Consider the following 24,226-nt stretch of genomic DNA (forward strand, 5'->3'; position numbering starts at 1 on the left):
CCGCGTGCGGCGCCGTGCACGCCGCGAGCGTCGCGTTCCTCACGACCGGCACCGCCGCCGAGGACACGGACGTCGCGCGGTGGGCGCGCGCGAGCGACGCCGACCGCGCGCGCGGCGTGTGTGTGCGCATCGAGCTCGGCGCGCTCGCGCCGAAGCAGGTGTGCTGGCACGCGCGCGGCGACTACCTCGCGACCGTGTGCCCCGAGGCGGGCGCGCGCGCGGTGCTGATGCACCAGGTGAGCAAGCACCGCTCGCAGGCGCCGTTCCGGCGCACGAAGCGCGGCGGCCGCGCGTCGCTCGCGGTGCAGGCCGTGTGCTTCCACCCGACGCGGCCGCACCTGTTTGTCGCGACGCAGCGGTACGTGCGCGTGTACGACCTGCTGCAGCAGGTGCTCGTCAAGACGTTGCAGCCGGGCGTGCGCTGGATCAGCTCGATGGACGTGCACCCCGGCGGCGAGCACCTGCTCGTCGGCTCGTACGACCGGCGCGTGCTGTGGTTCGACCTCGACCTGTCCGAGCGGCCGTACAAGACGCTGCGGTACCACACGCGCGCGGTGCGCAGCGTCGCGTTCCACCCGCGCTACCCCCTGTTTGCGAGCGCGTCGGACGACGGCACCGTGCATGTGTACCACGGGACGGTGTACGCGGACCTCCTGCAGAATGCGCTGCTCGTGCCTCTCAAGATCCTGCGCGGCCACCGCGTGCAGGACGCGCTCGGCGTGCTCGGCCTGCAGTGGCACCCGACGCTGCCGTGGCTCGTCAGTGCGGGCGCGGATGGCGACGCGCGTCTATGGACCCCCTCGTAGCCCTACTAGCCTAGGCCCACGCATCGAGCCCCGCCGGGCCGACGCCGTCGACGTACCGCCGCGCGCGGCCGCGCGGGTCCGCGGCGCCCCACACGCGCGCGGCGAGGCCGTCGACGACGTGCTCCGCGAGCGCGAGTGCGGACGTGACGCCGGGGCTCTCGATGCCCAGCAGCGAGACCAGCACGCCGCTCGGCGCGTCGGACGCGGGCAGCGCGCGCTGCCACACGCGCTGCTGCCCGAGCGCGCGGCTGCTGTGCCACAGCACCTCAAAGTCCTGGAACGCGCGCGCGTCCGGGCCGGCGAGCTTCGGGCGCACGCCCGCGTAGTCCGGCGCGAGGCCGTCGCGCTGCACGCCGGGCAGGTACGTGCGGACCGCCGCGTGCATGCCGTCCAGCCACGCGTCCGTGGCGCTCGGCGCGAGTTGCGTCTCCCAGAAGTCGTGCGTGTACCCGAGCGCGTCCTCGGCGTCCGCCGCGGGCGCGGGCGGCGCGTCGAGCCACGCGAGGTCCGGCCCGAAGCGCGCGTGCCCGTCGAGGTCCAGCGTCAGGTGCGTGCCCAGCGCATGCACCGCGCGGGCGCCGTGCGCGCCGGTGCCGAGGTGCGGCGTCGGGTACAGCAGGTGCCGCACATGCTCGATCCCCGGGCCGCGGTACGACGCGTAGCTCCCCTTGGCAAAGTACATCGGGACCCACTGCGCCTCGGGCGCGCGCAGCCCGGCCATGAGCGCGTTCAGCACGCGCGGCGCATTGAGTCCGCACGCGTTGACGACGACGCGCGCGAGCAGCGCGTCCGTCTGCGTGTGCGCCGCGTCGTGCGTGCGTGTGTGGACGACCCAGCCCTCCTGCGAGGCGTCCGCGCCGCGCTTCGAGGCGCTGCGCGGCGGGTCGTGGGGGTCGAGGCGCACGACCGACGTCCCGTACACGATCTCCGCGTCGGGCGTCTCGCCGCCCGGCAGCGTGTCGAGTCCCTGCGCGAGGTGCGCCATGAGCTCGTGCACACTCACGATGCCTGTGCGCGGCGACCACAGCGCGTGCGCGATGTCCGGCGCGAGGTCTGGCTCGCGGGCGCGCGCCTCGTCGCCCGCAAGGAGCTCGGTCGGCGGCGCGAGGGGGCCGAGCGAGGCCGCGTGCGCGTGCAGCCGCGCCAGGTACGCGTGGTCGTCGCGCGTGCCGACGATCAGCTTGCCGACCTGCTTCGTGGGGGCGCCCCACTGCGCCATGCGCTGGTACAGGAGCTCGCGCCCGCGCAGGCACATGCGCGCCTTGAGCGTGTGCGCCGGGTAGTACAGCCCGGCGTGGATCACCTCGCTGTTGCGCGAGCTCGTTTCCTGCCCGGCGTGGGCGTGCCGCTCGAGGAGGTACGTCGACTTGTCCGGCCACCGCTGCGCGAGCGCGTGCGCGATGGCGAGGCCCACGACCCCGCCGCCGATCACGACATGGTCCACCTGGTACTCGGGCGCGCGGAAGGCGTACCGCCCGTGCTGGTTGAGCGCGGCCAGCAGCGGCCGCACCATGCCACGGTCGAGGCGCGCCGTGCGCCGCGCCGGCGATAACGCCACGTGACGTATCGACAGGCCCCGGCGGCGACGCACACCGACCGCGCGCCGCCACACCTGTGCACCGCGAGCATGTCGTCATGGCTCAGCTGGGTCGGTGGCAAGCGCGATAACAAGTCGAATGCGCGCGATGCTATTATCGGGCTGCGTGAGCAGCTGCATCTCATCACGAAGAAGGAGGAGTACCTGCAGACGAAAGTCGACGACGAGCTGCGCAAGGCGCGGGAGCAGGTGACGACGAACAAGCGAGGTGCGTGCGGGGCGCTAACGGCAGCGGCGCAGGCGGCCCTGCGGCAGAAAAAAATGTACGAGACGGAGCTCGACCGGCTCGCGGGCAGCCGCATGACACTCGAGACGCAGGTGAATGCGATCGAAAACGCCAACATGAACCTCGAGACGATGCGGGCGATGCAGCGCGGCTCCGCTGCGCTCAAGCAGATCCACGCCAGCATGGACATCGACAAAGTGGACAATACCATGGATTCGATCCGCGAGCAGATGTCCCTCTCGAACGAGATCTCCGAGGCGATCTCGAACCCCGTCGGCGTCGGCACGGAGCTCGACGAGGACGAGCTGCGCGCCGAGCTCCAGGAGCTCGAGCAGGACGAGCTCCATTCGCGGCTCGTCGGCGCGGACGCGGCGCCCGCGCACCGCATCGCGTCGCCCGCGCCGCTGCCCTCGTCTACAGCCGCCGTGCCGTCGCGCCCCGTCGAGACCGACGAGGAGGCCGAGCTGCGCGCGCTCCAGGCGGAACTAGCTATGTAGTGCACACGGGCCACTTGTACAGCATGCCGGCGCCGGCGGCAGGCCAGGCCGCACGGCGCACGCACTGCACGGTCTTGGCGTGTCGCAACCGCGTGGCCCATGCAGGACGGCCCTGGCTCCAGCGTGCGCGGCGGCCCACGCGATTGTACGCACCGCTGGGCCCCAGCAAGTCCGCGGAAGTCCACCGGCCGCCCAGAAAAAAAAATACAACCTTGATTGGTCAGCAGTCGCAATCAAAGCAGCCCTACGAAACGAAATACAGCGTCCGTCTGGCCGGAAGTTTTGGGCCCCTCCCTCAGCTGCGACAAGTCACGTTGCTATCATCTTGTCGGCGTACTAGCTGATTTCCTCGTCCTCCTTTTCCCTTTGCCACAGCAGGCCAGCAAGACCAGCAAGACTAGAACCTATGCCCGCTGCCTACGAGGATTCCACCTACACCAGTGGGTCAAGTGAGGCGCACTTCAGTGATGCCGTCGAGCATAACGGGTGGGAAGAGGCTGTGCAGACCATGCCTCAGGAGAATGCTACCTACCCTCCGGAGCAGCACGTACCGCCGGGTGTACAGACTGTCGCACCCACCGGCGCACCGCCGCTGTCCAACATGCATACGCTCGAGTCCTCCTCGACCCTTGTCACCAAGCCTAGTCCCGCGGCGAAGCAAGACGCCATGGACCAGGTGCCGATCGTGTCGACGACGATGAATGCGCCTCCCACGAAGCCTGCCCCTGGCCATGTTCATCTCGTGGAGCCCGTGGTGCCGCCTACCGCAGCACGCAGGCCCCATCTGTTCGGATCCCAGGGCTCCCTCTTTGGGCACCTTCCGAACCATCCGCATGGGCGCCACTCGAACCTGCGTGTGCACTCGTCAGACATTGAGAGTGGACCATGGGGTTACGAACGTCGTCGTGGTAGCATGGCCTACCCCGCTTTCTCAGGTATCGAGATTGTCGACGATCAGGAAGATGCCAGCATGCACACCGTCGTTGAAGATACCAAGACCGAAGAGGCCAAGTATGAAGAAGAGACGAAGCACATCATTGTCAAGTGGGATGGCCAGGACGACCGCGAGCATGTGCTCAAGTACCCATTCTGGTACCGTGTGTACCTGATGGGTCTTGCCGGTGTGCTCACGCTGTGCACGGCCTTTTGCTCGTCGGCCCCGTCGTCCGTGCTGTTTGCTGTCGTCGAGGATCTCCATACGACACCCAATGTTGTCAAGGCGTCCGTCTTCTTGTTTGTGGCCAGTTTCTGTGTGGGTCCCCTCTTGTGGGCGCCCTTGTCGGAGATGTTTGGGCGCCGCATCGTCTTTATTATCAGCTTTCTCGGATTCGTGTGCTTCAACGTGGGCTGCATGCAGTCGCCCAATATCGCATCGCTCATCGTGTGCCGCATTTTCGCCGGCGCCTTTGGATCTAGCTCCATGTCCAACTCGCCAGCGATGATTGCCGGTCTCTTCCACATGAAGTACCTGATGGTGACGCTCACTCTCTTTGCGCTCATGCCCACCGCGGGTCCGTGTTTGGGCCCTATTGTCGGTGGCTACATCATGCAAGCTGGCGCCAACTGGCGCTGGGTCTATCGCGTGTGCACCATCTTCTCATTCGTGCTGCTGGTCCTCGTTATCTTCACGATGCCAGAGACGATGGATCCGCAGCGCCTCCAGATGAAGGCCAAGCGACTGCGGAAAGAGACGGGCGATGACCGCTACGTCGCGCCCGTGGAGCTCCGCAAAATCGAGTGGTGGAAGCTGCCGGGCCAGGTCATTGGCAAGCCGATCAAAATGATTATCGTGGAGCCTATGCTTCTCGCGACGACGATCTATATCTCGTTCGTGTACGGCACGCTCTACCTGCTCTTTGTGGCCTATCCGTACGTGTTTGAGCTCGGACACCGCCTGCCGCCTGGCTCGACGGGCCTGACGTTCCTGGGCTTCTTCGTCGGCTGTCTCCTGTCGGGCCTCTACTGTATCACGGTGGACCAGCGGATGTATGTGAAGGGGATGGCCAAGAATGGCGGCAAGCCCCTGGCACCCGAGGTGCGCCTGCGCCCCTGTATGCTGGGCTCGGTGCTGCTCACCGTGTCGCTGTTCTGGTTTGCTTGGACGTCGTACGACTGGATTTCGTTCTGGAGTCCTCTGGTGGCCGGTGGCATGTTCGGCTCGGGCCTCTTTTTCATCTTCCTGAGTCTATTCACGTATATCACCGAGGTGTACATCTTCAGCTCGGCTAGTGCAATTGCTATCAACACCGTCTTTCGGTCGGCGTTCGGCGCTGGCTTCCCCATGTTTGGCGAGCAGATGTACGATCGCCTGAATTCCCGCTGGGCCACCACCGTCTTGGGCTTCATTGCCTTGGCCATGGTCCCCATCCCCTTTATTCTGATCAAGTATGGTCATGTTGTTCGTGGCTGGTCGAAGAATGCCCGCAGGTAGTGTCCCTAGTCCATACCCTTGTGTTAGTTGTAAGAGGATAGACTTTCCAGACTGTCGGCCTGAGTGGTGACGCGAAGCATCCGCTTTGCCGGACCAAGTCCGGTATGGATCAGCGCGCCGATCCCTTCGGTGCTCTACAAGTATGGCCCTCGTTCCGAATGGCGCTGGGCGCCCGCGCTATTCCAGCTACGCACGCGGATAAGCACAGCCAATAATTGTCTTGGCAAATTGGCCCAGGTCCCAAACCCATGCGTCTGATAAATAAGCATTGACTAAAGGCGGAAGTCACAAGTTTCAGCGCGCTGTTTATGTTGTCGTCGGTACTGTGCCCTGCCTCTTGGCCATGGCGTCTGCATCGGACGTTGCGCACGCCTATGCTCCTGGAGAGAATTCATACGCGATTGCGCCAGGAAACACCAATGAAGTGACGTCAATACCCGTCAATAAACCTATCCATCTGTACGAGCCTGTGAGCGTGACTCCTGTCGCCCAGGCTGCGCCGAACGGTACAGCGCAGCCATCGATGGCGCAGAGGCCGGGCTCTCCCACAACGACTCTTGCGGGTAACAATGTTGCGGCTCCTGTGTCGGAAGGGGCCCAACCAGCCATGGGGATGCCTATTCGTATCAGAACCACCAGGAACGTGCCCGTGACCGACCAATGCCTCATTTCGGGCCCATGGAGCCACGAGAGCGCGCGTGGCTCAATGATGATCCCACAGGCGCATGGGCTTCAGTTGATTCAGCCCGGGAAGGAGACCGGTGATCCCAAGGACACTGATCAAGAAAAAGGGGATGCAGGTGAGGAAGACGACATGCTCGTCAAATGGGACGGGAAGGACGACCGTGAAAGCACCATGTCGTTCAACATATACTTCCGCTTCTACCAAGTGCTTCTGAATGGCTTGCTGACCCTATGTACTGCCTTTTGCTCGTCTGTGCCGTCATCGATTCTACCTCAGATGATCGTGGAGTACCAAACGACCCCTGAGGTGGCCAAGGCGTCCGTGTTCTTGTTTGTGGGAGCATTCTCTTTCGCGCCACTCGTGTGGGCACCCCTGTCGGAGATGTTTGGGCGCCGCATCATCTACATTATTTCTTATACTGGATTTGTTTGCTTCAACGTTGGCTGCATGCTAGCACCCAATATCGCATCGATGATTGTGTTCCGTATTCTGGCCGGCGCATGTGGCTCCAGTTCCTACACTAACGCGCCTGCTGTCATTGCTAGCGTCTTCAGTGTCAAGTACCTGGTTATTGGCATTGTCGTTTTTGCGTTCGCACCCACGGCAGGCCCATGCTTGGGCCCTATTGTTGGAGGCTACATCTCGAATGCTGGTGCCAACTGGCGCTGGGTGTTCCGCGTGTGTACGATCTTCTCGTTTGTCATGCTGATCATGATCATTTTCACCATGCCAGAGACGCTTGACGCGCAGCGCCTGAAGCAGAAGGCAAAGCGCCTGCGCAAAGAGACAGGACAACCGTATTATGCGCCAATTGAGCGGCGCCACTTGGAGCTCGCCACGCTACCAGGAAAGGTAATTGCCAAGCCGATTAAGATGCTCTTTACCGAGCCCATGCTCTTTGCCATCACACTGTATTTGTCGTTTTTGTATGGAACTGTGTATCTACTTTTCATTGCGTATCCTGCCGTATTTGGGGTCCTACACCACTTCCGCGAGGGTGCAGTGGGCCTAAGTTTTCTTGGCTTTTTCACCGGCTGTATCCTTGCAGGTGTGTATTGTCTCGCGGTGGATCAGCGGCGCTATCTTAAGGCATTTGAGAGGAACAACAACCAGCTCCTGCCGCCGGAGGCGCGTATCGAGTCGACGACGTGGGCATCCATCCTCATCACTGCCTCGCTATTTTGGTTCGCATGGACGTCGCTTCCAGCCGTGTCGTTCTGGAGTCCTTTGATCGCCGGCGCGTTCTTTGGCGCAGGCGTCTTCTTGGTCTTTATGGGCTTCCTCGTCTACATCACGGAGGTGTACATTGCCAATGCCGCGAGTGCGATGGCCGCCAATACAATCGTGCGTTCGGCCTTTGGCGGGGGCTTTCCCATGTTTGGCGAGCAGATGTACCGTACGCTGACACCAAAGTGGGCTTCCACTGTGTTGGCTTTTATTGCCCTTGCCATGGTGCCGATCCCTTTTGTGCTTTACAAGTATGGGCCCAAGCTCCGTCAGATGTCGCGGTCGGCGCACGCGAAGTAACTCGCATAATGCTGTCCCTTGTAATGACGAGGACCCTTTTGTTGCTCCTCTGATTCGATCCCCGTGAAGAACGCGCCCAGGTGCGCTCGCTACTATATCCATAGGCCAGCCTGGGTCCTACGTATTCAACGTCTTTTTTGGAAGGCCTTCTGTTTTCAAGCGTACGAAAAAGCCTTAGGTCGACAGTGGCGATGGAAATGGACAATAGTACAAATTTGTGATTTTTCAGGAGACTATGTCAAAGGCCTAGCGAGCATCACGGAGCCAGGTCTCGTAGACGACGCCGCCCACCGACGCACCAGCCTCGGCAGATCACCCATTTTAGTATGCAGCATGGTGGCTGCGGGAACCGAAAGCTTCTTGCGCATCTGATGGTGCGCATCCATAAGATCGAGCGGTGAGATTACCACCTGGACGACCACTTGGACGGTCTGGTATCTCCCTCACGATTTGCGTCTCGTGCCCCGCAAAGGCCGCTCTATGAAATGGAGCTACCGGTGATGCGGCCGTCAAAAGGGGTGACGTGAACAGCATGCTCAACTCGAGCTTCGCGTATCGCTGGCCGGTGCCGATAGATTTTTTTTTTTGTGCCTGTTGACCTGTATCAGTGAAGTATGCCCGGCAAAAGCTGCTAGTACTCGCTATCGACATGGTTGTTCGCTTAGCCTCTGGCTATGACTTTTCCATACGCGGCAAGCGAATGCATCACAACCAAGCTGCGGCCATGCGGGACTTGTGTCCCTTGCCATGGAGTCCATCCCATCTACCAGTACATGTCCGTGCCATACAACACGGCATTCGGAGGCATTGCTGGGGCTGCGCACGCTGAACCACAGACCCAACTCTGTACAAACTATAGGATATTCTGTGTAAAGTTTTGGTACTGGTCATACAGACGCGTAAAGGCACTGCCTGCCGCGCTCAAGATAAGTCGGTCGACAAATTCGTCGCACTGCGCCGCAGTGAGGCCGAGCTGGAAGCGGTCGCGCAGCTGTGCTGCCGCCTGGTCGTTCAGCACAAAGCACGGCAAGTGCGAGTCGCGCTGCATGAGCTCGACCAGCAGGATGAAGCGCTCGGCGTGCTTGCGAATGTCGCGGAAGCCCTGTTGCATGAGGGAGCGGAACTCGTGGTATCCTTCGCTGTCCATGCCGCCGAGGATATCGATATAGTCGCGGGGGAACTTGAACGGGGCGGCCTCAAAGCCGACGCCGCCGGGCGAAAGACCCAGGATGAAGCCAAAGTCGATGTGGATCAGATGGCCCTCGGAGTCGACGAGGATGTTGCCATTGTGCCGGTCCTTGATCTGCAGCAGGTAGGACACAATCGCATACCCCGCAAGCGACTCGAGAAAGTGTCTTCGCGCACGCCGGAAACGTACCGTGTGTGGCTCGCCGTACGTTTGCACGAAGTAGTCGTACAGGCTGTACGCCGAGATGGTCTGCCCATCCAGCTGTCGCGCATACGCGTCCTTCTTGATCGAGTGAATCGAGATGGCGTCCTTGATCGTCTCAATGAGACCTGCATTCTCGTTGAGCACGACAATGCGGAAATAGTGCACCCAGCAGCGGCTGCCGCCGTGGTTCCATATCCGGCGGAACTCGTTGATAAGCTGCACGGCAAACTGCTCCTGCCGCAGGTCCGCCCCTGTCTTGACAATAACGGAGAAAAGGTCCCATGTCGGCAGACGGCCGTAGGGCGACGACGCGCGGATCCGCTCCTTCTTGACCGTCCACGACTCGCGGAAGTAGGCGGCGCTCGGGTCGTCCTTGTTCACCGCCTTGAGCACGGCGCTCTCGTCCTCTGCTGCCATCGTGTCCTGCCGCCGCCGCGAGAAGTACTGCCCGCCCCGCTTCATGCGGTCCATACGCTGCTCCTCCAGCGCCGCCATCTCGTCCATGATCCGCTGCCGGATGCGCTGTGCATCTGCGAACGAGACGCGCGCGCCAGACGCCTCGGCCACCTCGCCCTGCTCTGTAGCACCAGCGCGCGGCGTCCCGCCGCCCTTGTTCAGCTGAGCCAGCATGACGGCCGCGGTCCGCATGCGCTGCGCATACTCTTCGAGCGAGAACTGCGACGGTTCGCCAGCAGCAGAAGCATGCGCCCATACGGCCGTGTCCAGGGTATCGTTCTTGTGCCCAAGTCCCTCCTCCGGGTCGTGCTCGCGGCCAAAGCCGCCCAAGTCCGAGCCGTACATCTGCTCGGTCAAGTCGACTTCGCCCGAGAGCGCCGGCGCCGGCGTCGCACTCTGTGCACTCTGCGAGGACTCCAGCGGGTCCTGCGGCACCGACATTCGGCGCACATCCGCCATCACAAGCGGCTGGCACGCGCGCTTGTCCCCGTCAAAGATGCGCTGTAGCAGCTCGCGGTTGTACCGCCGGTTCGGATCGAAGTCCAGGTCGTTGCGCAGAACCTCCACATGGAGCAGGTACGGCACTCGGTCCGCCGAGTTCAGCACCACGGCTTCCGACGCGCTAATGCGGACGACGCGGTGGTGCCGCTCCTGACGCGGCTCATCCATGGCCGTACCATGGCACCATGTTGGGAAGCACACCTCCGCGGGGAGCGTGCGGTTCAGTGCCGTCAGCTCCGCCCGCAGTGCGGAGAGCCGCGCCGGCTTCGGCAGCGGCTGCAGTCGTACCGGGATATCCTGCAGGGCCTGAAGAAACTGCATGGCCGTGCGTCCATAGTGCGAACACAGGTACTTTTGGAGCAGCGCGTACGAGTGCGTGCGGGGCGTCAGCGCGGCGGGCGGCGCAGAGGGTGCGGGCGACGACATGGGCGCGGCGGGCGGCGTCTCGGTGGGTGCTGGCCGCGGGCGGTCGTCGTCGAGCCCAAAGACTTGCTCGGCGAGATCCGGCGCCGACGAAGCGACATTCTCGCTCGTGGCCACTGGCTCCACCGGCGGCACCGTGGGGACTGCCGGCTCGAGGGCGGGCGCTGGCGCCGGGCCACGGGCCTCGTTCACGACGGCCGACTCCAGTCGGACGCCGTCTGGCGGTTTACGGCCCTGCTGCGCGGCCATAGCGCCTCCATACTGCGAGACTGATGGGCTGCCGATCGCCAGGAGCGACGATGCCAGCCCCACAAAGGCACTGGCTGTGTTGTCGGGATATACCTTGCGTTGTGCCTCGAAGACCGGGAGAAAGCGCAAGAGCTGCTGGCGCGGGACCTGGGCCTCAGGCTCGGGGTCCTCGAACAGGATGCGCTGGCATCGGTTATACACGCGCTGGCATGTGCGGAATCCAAGCGACTCGGGCTCTGCAGCAAGGTCGGCGAGGTGCGCCTGCAGGTACCAAAGAGTCTGGGTGAGCGCGGGGCACGTACCAGCAGGGCGACATGGACGTCCTCCTCGCAGCGACGCAGGATATAGCATTCGAGCGCCCGCGACTCGGTGGGTCGTGTGACGAGCAGGTGGCAGTATTGGAGCCAGTAGAATTCGACCTCGTCCTTGGGAAAGTCGCTGCTGAGCTTGTCGATGAGGAAGTACGAGATGCCGATATGGTCCGCATACGTGCGGAGGCTGAGATATGAGAAAGGTATACCTACTAGCTGAGTGCTAGGTGCGGGGAAAAGTAGTCGCTGTTGAACAGCCGCAGCAGCAAACTGGCCATGCCGCCGGTCAGTCGTGGACCGAACGAGACACGCACCGTGCGGCGTGCGGACGCGCCGCCGAGGGGATCACGTGACAACGAAGGGGGGTCGGCGTCGCGCCTCGTTTCGCCCCCTTATCCCCCGCGTGCGTAGTGGCGGCAGACATGGCAGCCACGGACGGCGCGCGGCCGGCGAACCCGCCGGACCCGGAGGTATTCGCGAAGCGGCTCGCGGATCCTGCGGCGGATCTGCGGAGCAAGGCGGCGGTCGTCTCCGAGATCAAGGAGATGATCGAAGTCTTCGTGAACCTCGATTACACGTCGTTTCTGAACGCGGTGCTGCCGGTGCAGATGGACCTGCTCGAGAGCACTCCGTGTGCTTTTATATCTGATGCGCCCGAGCAGAGGCTGCGCCACGGCATCATCGAGTCCATTTACCGGTATCCGCAGCACGAGGCGGCGCGGCCGCACGCGGACCGCCTGATGCAAGTCATGCTGCGTGCCGTGCAGGACGACAACGAGGACAATGCAACATTGGCGTTCAAGGTTATCATCGACCTGCACCGCTCGTTCAAGGTCGTGCTACAGAACCAGGTACAGCCGTTCCTGGAGCTGGTGCAAAAGCTGTATATGAATATGCGGGCAGCGGTCGCCGAGGCGTTTGGCACGGAGCAGACGCCCGGCAAGGCAGCGGCGGCGCCGCCAGGAGAGGGCGACACGTTCCTCGCGCTCTCGTCCGAGGGCCAGGAGGCGTCGCCCACGGTCGCGGCGCCGCGCACGCTGCTCAGGAGCTCTCAGAGCTTCAAGGTGCTGACGGAATGCCCGATTGCCATCGTGCTGATCTTCCAGACCTACCGCCAGGTTGTCAGCTCGTCGATCAACGTGTTTGTGCCGCTGATCTTTGAGCACTGTCTTACGCTACAGGCGCTGCCGCAGCAGCAGGCGCACGAAGCGGCACGGCAGCGCGGGCAGATCTTTGTGGGCGTTGCACCGGGCATCAAGAACCGGACCCTGTTTGGGGAGATGGTGACGACGCAGGTGAAGACCATGTCGTTCCTTGCGTACGTGCTGCGGGGCTCGGCGCCGATCGTGCGGCAGTATGCACACTTGCTCCCTGAGGTTAATGTGCGGCTGCTGAAGGACTGCCCGCCGGAGAATGCGGTGACACGCAAGGAGCTGCTCGTCGCCACGCGGCACATTCTCTCGACCGACTTCCGCCAGCACTTTGTGGGCCAAATCGACACGCTGCTGGACGAGCGTGTGCTGCTCGGCACGGGCGTGACGACGCGGGAGCTGCAGCGCCCGCTCGTGGTGAGCATGCTCGCGGACCTAATGCACCATGTGCGGCAGGAACTGACGACGGCGCAGATGGTCAAGGTGATCAACATCCATGCGCAGCTGCTGCATGAGCCGACGCTGGCGCCGAGCATCCAGACGATGTGTGTGAAGTTGCTGCTGAACCTCGTGGAGATGATTGTGATGAAGCACACGGAGCACTCGGCGGCGATGCTGCATGGCATATTCCAGACGTTCCTTGAAAAGCTGCCGGCAGTGTACCAGCTAGGCGAGGACCTGCGGCAGATCAAGGGCCATGCCGAAGGCGACGACGAGGATGCGCCGGAGACGGATGCTGCGCGTGACAGTGCTGTGCGGGACGCGGTGCGTCTTGAGCAGGCTAGGCCGATCCAGTCGGCGGTGGCCGTCCTGGAGCATATCAGTGATCCCATGAAGAACACGCGCTTCTTGTTCCGCAACCTACTGTTTGGCTTCAAGACACTCATGACCGTGTTCAAGCACCGCGGGATGGCCGAGCCGAACAGTGAGGTGATGGGCCGGGTGTTTGTGGGCGGCGTGAAGAGCTGCCTGCTGCAGACGCAGCGCGACAGCCGCGAGGAGAAGGACATGCTCGACTTGCTGACGAACATATATATCGATCTCGCGCCCGAGACGTTCAATGAGGTATTTATGACGCACATGCCGTTCCTCTTTGAGCAGATTCTGCGAACGCCTGCGCTGCTGGGCATCCCTCAGAACCTGCTATCGAACGATGCCGTATCGCGCCGCTTTGTCGAGATCCTGCTCAAGTTCCTCGTGGCGCGCCTGGAGGACCTCGGCTCAAGTGACAAAAAGCTGGCGTCCGTGAGTCTGCGCCTGTTCAAGATGGCCTTCATGGCGGTGACCATTTTCCCCGAGGAAAACGAGGCGGTGCTGCAGCCGCACCTGACGCATCTGATCATGCACTCGCTGCACCTGGCGTCCAAGGCGGAGGCACCGACGAACTTCTTCCTGCTGCTGCGCGCCCTGTTCCGCAGCATTGGCGGCGGGCGCTTTGAGCTGCTGTACAAGGATGTGCTGCCGCTGCTCCCCGTCCTGCTGGAGAAGCTCAACCTGCTGCTGGATGCGGCTGAGCCGAGCGAGCGCGAGCTCTTTGTGGACCTGTGTCTCACAGTGCCTGTGCGTCTGAGTGTGCTGCTGCCGTACCTAGGTCAGCTGATGCACCCGCTCGTTCTTGCGCTGCGTGCGTCGCCGGAGCTGGTGAGCCAGGGACTGCGCACGCTCGAGCTATGCATTGACAATCTGACGCAGGAGTTTCTGGACCCTGTGATGCAGCCGTACATCCAGGACATTATGGCGGCCCTGTGGACGCACCTCAAGCCGCTGCCGCACAACCACCAGCACTCGCACACGACGATGCGCATCCTCGGCAAGCTAGGCGGGCGCAATCGCCGCTTCCTGCAGCTGCCACCGGTGCTCGAGTACCATGCGACTAATACGCCGCAGATTTCGCTGCAGCTGAATGGCACTCTCGAGCGGGTAGCGCTGCAGCCTGCGATTGACCTGGCACTCGCGCAGGTCGAGGACAGCGATGCCACATTCCACCGCCCGGCGTTTGAGATCCTGATGAGCGCGGCGATGGTGCTAGTGGCTGACGCCAATGACCACGACTTGCGTATGGAGCTGCGTCGCGTGACAGTTGGCCTGTTCGGTGCTGCGCGCCACGAGGGGCTTCGCAGCGATGTGCGGTCGTTCTTGCTGGACCTGTACGCCCATGTGCTGCACGCCGAGATTCTGCGCGAGCTGCCCGGCCCTGGCGGCGTGTCGCAGCGCCACTTGCTGCCACTCACGCTCGTGATGCTCGAGGCGATGGCGCACGCGATCGACGGCTTGGATCAGAAAGGCGAGGCGCCGCACATGGAGATTTTGCTGGAGATTGTGCGTCAGTTCCTGCACGACTGCGAGGCGATGCCTGCGACGCGGCCGCGGCTGGGGCACACGGCGATGCATGCGCTTGCCTCAGCGTTCTGCTCGCGCTGCTACGAGCACCACTGGCACCGCCGGCTGGGCGGCTGGCTCGGCATCGACACGCTGGTGCGGCGCGCTGCGCTGGGCGCGGGCTGGATCTCCGACCACCAGCTTGAGTTTGTGCGTGCGCTGCTGTACATGCTGAAGGACATGCCGCCGGACCCGCCGCGGGACATTGAGCGGATCAGCGAGACGCTGTACTATGTGCTGGAGCAGGCTTACACCGGCAAAACGCCGAAGCATGACGTGGGAGACGAGGCGGGGCGTTCGGCGCGCGTGTACACAGAGTCGTCGCCGCACCTGCGCTGGCTCGTGGGCATTTTGATCCCTGAGCTGTCGTGTGCGAATGAGATGGCGCGGCACACGACGCAAAAGACGCTGGAGCTTTTGGCGCGTCTGACCGAGTGTCGTGTACGGGACCTGCTGGAGCCGCAGCGAGACCGGCTGCTGCTGCCGATCTTTACCAAGCCGCTGCGGGCGCTGCCGTTTGGCATGCAGATTGGGCACATTGATGCTGTGACGTACACGCTGACGCTGACGCCGCCGCTGCCTGCGTTCAATGAGGAGCTGTTCCGTGTGCTGACCGAGGCGCTGGCGCTGGCGGATGCGGAGGACCAGGCGCTGATGGGTCGTACGGTGCTGTACAAGAATATCATGGCGGTCACCAAGCTGCGTGTGGTGGCGATCGAGCTTCTGGCCGCGGCGATGCAGTGCCAAGAGTTCCAGGGCCCGGAGCACGGTGCGACGCGCATGCGTATCATTTCCGTGTACTTCAAGTGCCTGTACTCGCAGAGTGAGGAGGTGGTGCAAGTGGCGTACAAATCGCTCAAGGCCACACTGGCACAGCAAAGCAAGCTGCCGAAGGACCTGCTGCGCAGTGGTCTGCAGCCGATTCTCATGACGCTCGCGGACCGCCACCGGCTGACGACCGCGGGCCTCGATGGCCTGGCGCACCTTCTGCAGCTGCTGACCAACTACTTCAAGGTGGAGATTGGTCTCAAGCTGCTGGACCACCTGACGGCGCTGGCGGACCCGACGATGCTGCAGCAGGCGGCTACTGGTCTGCTGGACACGAATGAGCAACTCAAGACGCTTGCGGCGATTGTGCGTGTGTTCCATTTGCTGCCCGACACGGCGTACCAGTTCCTGCCGCGCCTGCCGATGTATGTCGCGGAGATGGAGGCGCACCTGCGGCGGGTTGGCCCGACGCCGTTCACGGACATGCTTGTGCTGTATCTGGACCGCTTTGCACCACACACGGTGCGCTACTTCTTCGAGGGCGATCGGCTGCAGAATGCGCGTCTCTTCCGTCTGCTGCGCCTCGCGCTGCGCTCGCCCAAGGGCGCGGCGCTGCGGCACGAGATCAGTGTGCAGGCCGACATGCTCTTGCTTCCCTTGCTTACGGATGCGTCGCAGCGGGGCCCGGTCCATGCAGCGCTGCAGATGGTGCAGGAGCTCGTGCACCACGACGACCGATGGCTTGTGGAGCACCGTGCGGTGCTCGAGCGTCTGCTCACTCTGTGGAACTCGTCCGAGGGTCATGCGCAGCGGCGCGAGGAAGCCGATGTGCTGTACACCCACGCGCCGCTGACGCCGCTGTACGTCGAGCTCTTGCACTCGGCGCTGCGTCACGAGCCGATCGTCGATGCCTACCTCGCGATGCTCGATTTGTACACGTACGCTCAGCCACGTGACTTGTCGCCGCACACGCGCTTCGCGTACGAGCATGTGTGCGTGCATGGCTCGCTGGCGACGAAGCGCGCGCTGCTACAGCGTGCGATGACGCTCGTGGCAGATGATGGCGTGGCGCCCGTGTGTAAGACGCATGCATTGCGCGAGCTCGTGAACCCGACGCTGGTGGCCTCGTATTGGACGGCCTCGGAGCTGCTCGACGCGGAGCTCGTGGCGCTAGTTGCGAATGAGGTGTGGAAGCGGGTGCAGGGCGCGGGCGCCGCGCTCTTTGCGGACGAGGCGCTGCGTGTGGAGCTGCTGCAGATGAGCACGCTGCTGGTCGAGCACGCCGCGGATGTGCTCGCGGCGCAGGGCACGATGAAGCTGGATGCGATCAAGTTTGGCTGGGCATTCCTGTCCGCAGAGGACGTGACGGTGAAGCATGCTGCGTACGTGTTCATTGCGCGCTTCCTGCAAAAGTTCGAAAGTCCTATCAAGATTACGGGGCAGGTGTACATTGGCCTGCTGCGACTCCCCCCGAGCGATGGGCGCGCACTCGTGCGGCGCGCGCTTGACATTCTCGTTCCAGCGCTCCCATTGCGTGTGCCGTGCACGCCGGGGCAGGTGCCGCTGTGGGTCAAGTGGACGAAGCGCACGCTGCTCGATGAGGGACACCATGCGCTGCAGCTGTGCACGATTCTGCAGCTTATCGTGCGGTACCCCGACCTTTTCTATGCCAGCCGCGACTTATTCGTACCGCACATGGTCACCTCGCTCGCCAAGCTCGGGTTCGCTAGCAGCGCAACGGCCGACTCGAAGAAACTCGCGATGGATATCGTCGCGCTGCTCGTACAATGGGATGGCCCCGCGCCTGAGGCCGAGTCGCCGCCGCGCAAGCGCCTGCGCACCAGCGGCAGTCCGCCGCCGCCCTACACGATGCCGGTCCATCTGCGCGATATGGTCGTGAGCTTCGTCGCGCGCTTTGTTTCGCTCTCGCTCGAGCCGATCGACAGTAGCGACGTGACGAAGCAAGCGTATGCACTTTTGGAGCAGATTCTCACGGCGCCCGCATGGCAGGGCGTCACAGTGCGTATCGCGCTCCTGCAGCGCGCGCTCGTTCACACCGAGGTCACAGACCAGAGCATGGGCCCTATGGTGAATGCCCTTGCCACGCTGGATCTCATGACGCGCGGCCGCGACGTGGCATGGATGTCGGCACACGTCGCGCAGCTGCAGAAACTGCTTGAGAAGCCCTTGGCTAGCGATCGTTTGCCCCTGCTGGACGCAGCGCGTCCCACATTGGAGCGTTTATGCATGGTGCTGCCACCAGCGCCACCTGCCGACGACGAGGCGCCGCTTCCTGAGGACACGGCGCAGCTGTGCACCTACGCGGAAGCGCTTGTCACCGAGGGCCTGCGGACAGGCACGAACCTGGGCAGCGCACTCGCTGTCCTGACTGCCTGGGCGCACACACACCCTACGTGCATCGACCGGCACCAGCTGCCGCTGGTCAAAGTGCTGACGCGTCTTACGAAGGAGCATCTCGCTGCGGCGAGCGGGGCTGCTGAGCCGGTGCCTAAGCTGCTTACTCAGGTGCTGCAGCTGTTGCAGCTGCGGATCTCGCACCTGGGCGACCAGCGGCGCTGGTTCCTGAGCGCAGTAGTCCAGCTCGTGGAAAAGTCGCCGAGTACGGAGCTGTGCCGTGGCCTTCTGGCGACGCTGCGGACGTGGATTTTGGATGCACGCGAGGTGTTCCCGACCGTGAAGGAAAAGGCGGGCCTGCTTATCAAAATGCTGTGCTTCGAGCATCGGGACGCATCACTCTTGCACGAGTTTTTGCAACTGATCCTGGCCATCTATCGTGACCCGTCACTGGCACGCAGTGAGCTGACGGCGCGGCTGGAGCCAGCATTCCTGCTGGGTTGTCGGCACCCTGAGGCGGCGGTGCGGCGCGAGTTTATTGAGCTGTTTGATGCATCGCTCACTCGCTCGCTGCCCGGGCGCCTGCTGCACCTGCTCGGACACCAGAACTGGGAGAGCATGGGCGAGCACTACTGGCTGCACCAAGTGCTCGACCTCGTGCTTGCGGCCATCGACGGATCGACACCCCTGGCCGAGGTGCATGATGCAAATGGGCCCCTGGCGGAGCGTGTGCGCCGCAGTACGACGCAAACGTTCCTTACGGCGCTACGGGCGCTACAATACCACGATGTCCAAGCGGCCCATGCGCTGTGGCAGCACTGGTTCCCTGCGCTGTGGGGCAGTCTGCCAAAACGACACCAGGGCGAGCTGAACCGGGCGCTCATTGGCTGCTTGGTGCGAGACTCGCTAGTGCGCCAGGCAGCGGTGCGGCCGAATGTCGTGCAGACGCTGCTGCTGGGGGCCGCGGGCTGTGCGCCGGCCTTGGAGCTGCCGCCGCATGTGCTCAAGTACCTGGCCAAGACGTTCGAGGCGTGGTACGTGTCGATGGAGCAACTGCAACTGCAACTTACGTCGCTGCGCACCGACGACGCGGTGCGCGAGTCGACGCAGGATGCACTGGCCGAGCTGTATGCGGAGCTGAGCGAGGCGGACTACTTTTATGGCCTGTGGCGCCGGCGCTGCATGTTTGTGGAAACGAATGCGGCGCTGGCGTACGAGCAAAGCGGCAAGTTTGCTGAGGCGCAAGTGCTGTACGAAGCGGCGCAGGTCAAGGGCCGCTCGTCCGGTCTACCGCTCACCGAGAGCGAGTACTACTTGTGGGACGACCACTGGGTACTCAGTGCGCTTGAGCTGCAGCAGTGGGACATTCTCGCAGACCTGGCCAAACTAGAAGGTAACGAGGATCTGGCGCTGGAGTGTGCGTGGCGCTTGTCCGACTGGACGGCCGATCGCGAATCGCTGGAGCGCTCGCTCGAGAGTCTCCAAGTTATGAGCACGCCGCGCCGTAAGGTATTCGAGGCATACCTGTCGCTACTGCGTGCACAGGCCGCGCCTGACAAGCCGTCCGACTTTGGGCGTATCTGCGATGAGGCGATCCAACTTACGCTGGCCAAGTGGCACACACTGCCGGTGACCGTGTCCCAGGCGCACGTGCCGCTGCTCCAAATCTTCCAGCAGTTTGTGGAGCTGCAGGAGGTCAGCACGGTGTTTGCCTCGTTGGCGCACACGAATGCGACGAACTTGAACCACCGGTCGTCGGAGCTCAAGACGCTCATGCAGACCTGGCGCGAGCGATTGCCGAACCTGTGGGACGACATCAATGCGTGGAGCGATCTTGTGGCGTGGCGGCAGCACGTCTTCTCGAGTGTGAACAAGGCATATTTGCCGCTAGTCCCGCTAATCCAACGCAACGAGGGCCCCGGCTCTTCGACGCACTCGTACGCATACCGCGGCTACCACGAGACGGCGTGGATCATTAATCGGTTCGCACATGTCGCAAGGAAGCATGGTCTGGATGACGTGTGCATTTCGTCGCTGACCAAGATCTATACACTGCCAAACATTGAGATCCAGGAGGCATTCCTCAAGCTGCGCGAGCAGGCGCGGTGCCACTATCATAATTCAAACGAGTTGGCACAGGGCCTGAGTGTAATCAACAACACGAATTTGATGTTCTTCGCTGCGGCGCAAAAGGCGGAGTTCTTCTCGCTCAAGGGCATGTTCCTTCACAAGCTGGGGCTGAATGACGAGGCGAACCAGGCTTTTGCCACGGCAATTCAGATGGACCTGAACCTGCCCAAGTCGTGGAAGGAGTGGGGCCGATACAGCGATCGCCTGTTCCGCGACAAGCCCACTGCGATCCACATGGCAGCGAATGCGATCAGCTGCTACCTGCAGGCTGCGGGCCTGTACAAAAATGGCAAGTCACGCAAGATTTTGGTGCGAGTGCTTTGGCTCCTGTCGTGTGATGATGCGCAGGGCACTCTGTGGCAGGCGTGTGACAACTACAGTGGCGAGACGCCGATCTGGTACTGGATTACGTTTATTCCACAACTCATTCAGCTGCTCTCGCACAAGCAAGCCAAGTTTGCGCGCAAGCTGCTGATGCAAATTGCCAAGTCGTTCCCGCAATCGCTGTACTACTATCTGCGCACCTCAAAGGAGGACTTTGTGCTGATGAGACGCAGCCACCTAGCGGCCAAGGCGCGTGAGGCCAAGGACAAGACGAAGGACCAGAGCGTCGACGACGGGGAGGCCAACGCTGAGGCAAAAGAGGCGCCCAAGGAAGAGGCGAAGGAGAAAGATCCCTGGCGCCATGCTTGGGACCATGTGGAGGAAATCTTGAATATTCTCAAGACGGCCTTCCCCCTGCTGGCGCTGACGATGGAGAATATGGCGGAGCAGCTGCAGCAGCGCTTCAAGCCCAACAACGATGAAGACATCTACCGGCTGACAAATGCGCTGCTTAATGATGCGTTGCAGCAATACATTCATCGTGCGCCCCTCACAACGGATAATGGGCAGCTGCCGCAAACATCGCAGATGAATGTGACGCTGTTTGCAGACAACTTGCCGGCGGGCCCGTTGAAGACCGCGTTCGAGAGTGACTTTGTGAGAAGCAAACCAACGCTTCGTGAGTATGTGGCGCGACTGCAGCGCTGGCGCGATCGCTACGAGGAATCACTCGATAAGCGACCTCGCCGGCAGCACCTGGAACACTGCTCGCACTATCTGGTCGAGTTCCAGCACCAAAAGTTCGACGAGGTGGAGATACCCGGGCAGTACCTGGAACTTGCGGATAACAACAGCAACTTTGTGCGTATTACGCGGTTCCTCCCCGAATACGGTCTATTGCGCTCCAATGGCATGTGTAATCGTCGTATAACGATCCTGAGCCATAAGGGCTCGCTGCACTCGTTTGCGGTGCAACTTCCTTCTGCTCGCTACTGCCGCCGTGAAGAGAGGATCTTCCAGCTGCTGCGCTTGCTGAATACGATTCTAGAGCGCAAAATCCAGACACGCAAACGAGGACTAACCTTCAACGTCCCCACGGCCGTACCGATCTCGCCACAGCTGCGGCTTCTTACATACGACGAGTCCTTCATCAGCATGCAGGATATTTACGAGCGATATTGCAAACAGATTGGCATGGGCAAAGACGATCCGATTGTGGCGTGGGTGGAGAAAATGCGAAGTACATGGGATGGCGGTTCGCACCGTCGCACCAATGTGGACTTTGCAAACTTGCGCATGGAGCTGCTCGAGGAGATCAGCACCAAAATGATCTCAGACAAGATCCTTACCCACTTTATGGTCAAATCCATGAATTCGCCTTGCGACTTGTGGTTAATGCGCAAGCAGTTCACACTGCAAATGTCTGCGACCATGTTCCTCACCTATATTCTGTTCATCAGTGCTCGGTATCCCGGTCGGATCCATATCTCCCGGTCTACCGGCGCAGTTATCATGTCAGATGTGGTACCTACGTTTAGCCCGCAGGCACCACATTTCAAGTCACCGGACCCGACGCCCTTCCGACTGAGTCCAAATATTCAACACTTTATTGGTGCGATTGGTATCGAGGGTATCGTGACCAGTTCCTTTATGGCCCTAGGCACAGCTCTCACCATGTCCGAGCACGGGCTGGAGGATTACTTGGGCATCTTTGTGCGAGACGAGCTTCAATTTTGGTTCAGTGGAATTCAACAGAACCACACTGCTTCCAACGGGGCCAGTAAGTATTCGGAGCCCAATGTGGACTTAGTGCGCCAAAATGTTCTCGAGATTGTGAAGCGTGCACGCCTCATGTCTTGCAAGTATGGCCTTGAGATGGTACGTAATTCTATTATGCTGACTTCAAAACAGACGTCCAGCACGCCAGCAAATCAAGCTGTTCTTGACTTGATCAATTACGCTAGTCACCCCAGCAAGTTGGCACTGCAGGACCCTACCTGGATGCCATGGCTTTGATAGAATAAAATCAATTAGATACTACATCCACCTCCACTAAAAACCGACGACAAGAACGAGCGGGTAAGTGCGTCTTCAATAATTAAAAGTTAAGAAGAATCAAATAAATAAAAAAAATCCATAACACATATGCACGAATAATAAAACGAAAACAAAAAATAAAACCCAATAATAAAACCATACAAAACGTTTATTTGAAAAATAAAAATAAAAGAAAAAATTATACTTTATATAAAAATACATATAGGTTTCTATAATAGAAACACAAATAAAGCGTCAAAAATAATTACAATTTAAATTTATATTTCGTTCCAATATACTCAACTTATATTATATAAAAAAGAAACTCAAAATAAACGCTTTTTAATTTACAAGATAATAATTATAAACTTAATAATATTTTTAAATTGAGCATTTAAAATATGAATAAATTTATATGATTTTACCTTTTTCTTATATCGTTTTTCGAAATCTTTGAAATATTATTTGTACAGAACTATGTCCTATCTTTTAAATTGTTTGATAATTGTTTCTTCGCAATATCACGTGGAGCTTCGCTCCCCTGGCATATTCGCGTAAATCTAGTCCATGCGTGATGAAATCGTTAAGTACTGTCTACTATTTATACACACATTCTACCTTTTCACTGTGTTTTTGGTAGCAGTAGTTTTGGTTCTCTTCACCGGATACCATGTCGTCATTACCTCGTATCAAAATTACATCAGAAAGTTACTCGCAGTCCATATATCCAGTTCTTGTATAGAGGTCGGAAGCTGTACCATACCAGTCATAAGTGGTTGGGCAGATGGAACTTTGAAAGAATCATCTAAATTGACCGAGGGAACAGTCAATGATGGGCTGGAAAGGAACAAAGCATCAGGAACATCCATAGAGGTACCAGGATAAAAGTTCTGATTTAGTCCCGTAGAAGTATTGTTTGACTGAAGAGCTGTGGGAGCTGTAAAGGGTGTCGATGGGGAGCCATCTAGGCTTGAAGCCCCGCTTCCCGAGTTCGGCAAGAGCGTTAGATCAGCTGTGGGTGAATAAGTAGAGACACTTGGGGATGTCATCTGTGAACCCATGGGGGGTTCCGTTTCGGACAAGCTCAAAGATGCCGGAGTACCTTTGCGTTCAGTGGAGGAAAATCCTTGCACTTTATTCCAGGCATCGAGGAAATGCGTCGTATTCTTTTCATCAGAATTCAAGTAATCCATATTTACTTGGTTGTTGGAAAGGTTCATTCCATTCAACTCGAACATCTGCGGCATCACGCCTGCAGTCAATGGCGTATCAGTTGGCGTAGACATCATTATTGGACTTGTGACTGTCTGATTTTGCCAATTAGTATCCATTGGTAACTTCATATCAGTCATAGAGGAAACAACCTTGGGCATTTCGTGATTATTAGCAATATAAGGAACCGGAGTTGAGGCTGCGGGAAGCGCAAGGCCTGTTTTTTTCACACGCTGATGAGAATGGAGACCCAGCAGCTTACAGCAACGATTACGGCATTGAAGAGCACGACGGTTGTTGAAGTGGGTCGAAATCTCTTGCCAGCATGACCCATGCTTTTCGAACAATTTAATCAACATGTGGTCTTCTTCAGGAGTCCAGCAGGTCTTATTGATGGCTGGATCAAGAACTTCTCTCCAACGCTTGCTGCACTGATCACCAGATCGTTGTCCAACATGCTCCGCAATCCTTGCCCAATCGTTAGACAACAGCGCCACACCTTCGCGAAGACGAGCATCTTCGTCGCTAGTCCATGAACCTTTCTTCAGACGGTCATTTAAGCCGTTGACCCAACGTTTGCGGCATGCTTTCGCAGTACGACCGGGAATACTTCCAGCGACTTCAGTCCAGCGAGTTTCCTGCATAAAGCGGAAGCGACTCATAGCCTGAATTAAAAGTGCATCTTCTTCTGGCGTCCAATTACGTCGATCCACATATAGGGATTGAGCTGAAGGACGCGGAGCCATGTTATTGAGAAGGAGTGGTGGG

At 60.2% G+C, this 24,226-nt stretch overlaps 3 protein-coding genes and 2 pseudogenes across 5 annotated transcripts; 3 read left to right on the forward strand and 2 right to left on the reverse strand.

Moving 5' to 3' along the window:
- Nucleotides 1-816: 816 nt before the first annotated feature.
- Nucleotides 817-2,319, reverse strand: MSY001_3219 (uncharacterized protein; the record flags this gene model as incomplete). Its single annotated transcript, XM_018885113.1, has 1 exon — nucleotides 817-2,319. One exon carries the CDS (start codon nucleotides 2,317-2,319, stop codon nucleotides 817-819), a length of 1,503 nt encoding a protein of 500 aa, XP_018741705.1.
- Nucleotides 2,320-2,433: 114 nt separating this feature from the next.
- On the forward strand, nucleotides 2,434-3,126 carry MSY001_3220 (uncharacterized protein; the record flags this gene model as incomplete). Its single annotated transcript, XM_018885114.1, has 1 exon — nucleotides 2,434-3,126. One exon carries the CDS (start codon nucleotides 2,434-2,436, stop codon nucleotides 3,124-3,126), a length of 693 nt encoding a protein of 230 aa, XP_018741706.1.
- A 406-nt stretch (nucleotides 3,127-3,532) lies between these two features.
- Nucleotides 3,533-7,769, forward strand: MSY001_3221 (uncharacterized protein; the record flags this gene model as incomplete). Its single annotated transcript, XM_018885115.1, has 2 exons — nucleotides 3,533-5,553; nucleotides 6,197-7,769. 2 exons carry the CDS (start codon nucleotides 3,533-3,535, stop codon nucleotides 7,767-7,769), a joined length of 3,594 nt encoding a protein of 1,197 aa, XP_018741707.1.
- Nucleotides 7,770-8,622: 853 nt separating this feature from the next.
- MSY001_3222 lies at nucleotides 8,623-11,372 on the reverse strand (annotated as a pseudogene). The gene is made up of 2 exons: nucleotides 11,094-11,372; nucleotides 8,623-11,070 (listed from the first exon to the last, which is right to left on the reverse strand). Coding segments are annotated over exons 1-2 (2,727 nt in total).
- Nucleotides 11,373-11,851: 479 nt separating this feature from the next.
- On the forward strand, nucleotides 11,852-22,225 carry MSY001_3223 (annotated as a pseudogene). Its single transcript is given in 2 exon segments — nucleotides 11,852-11,953; nucleotides 11,960-22,225. Coding segments are annotated over 2 exon segments (10,368 nt in total).
- Nucleotides 22,226-24,226: the final 2,001 nt, after the last annotated feature.

The sequence above is a fragment of the Malassezia sympodialis genome, genomic scaffold, assembly GCF_000349305.1.
Source record: "Malassezia sympodialis ATCC 42132 genomic scaffold, msy_sf_21, whole genome shotgun sequence".
NCBI classification, from domain to species: Eukaryota; Fungi; Basidiomycota; class Malasseziomycetes; order Malasseziales; family Malasseziaceae; genus Malassezia; species Malassezia sympodialis.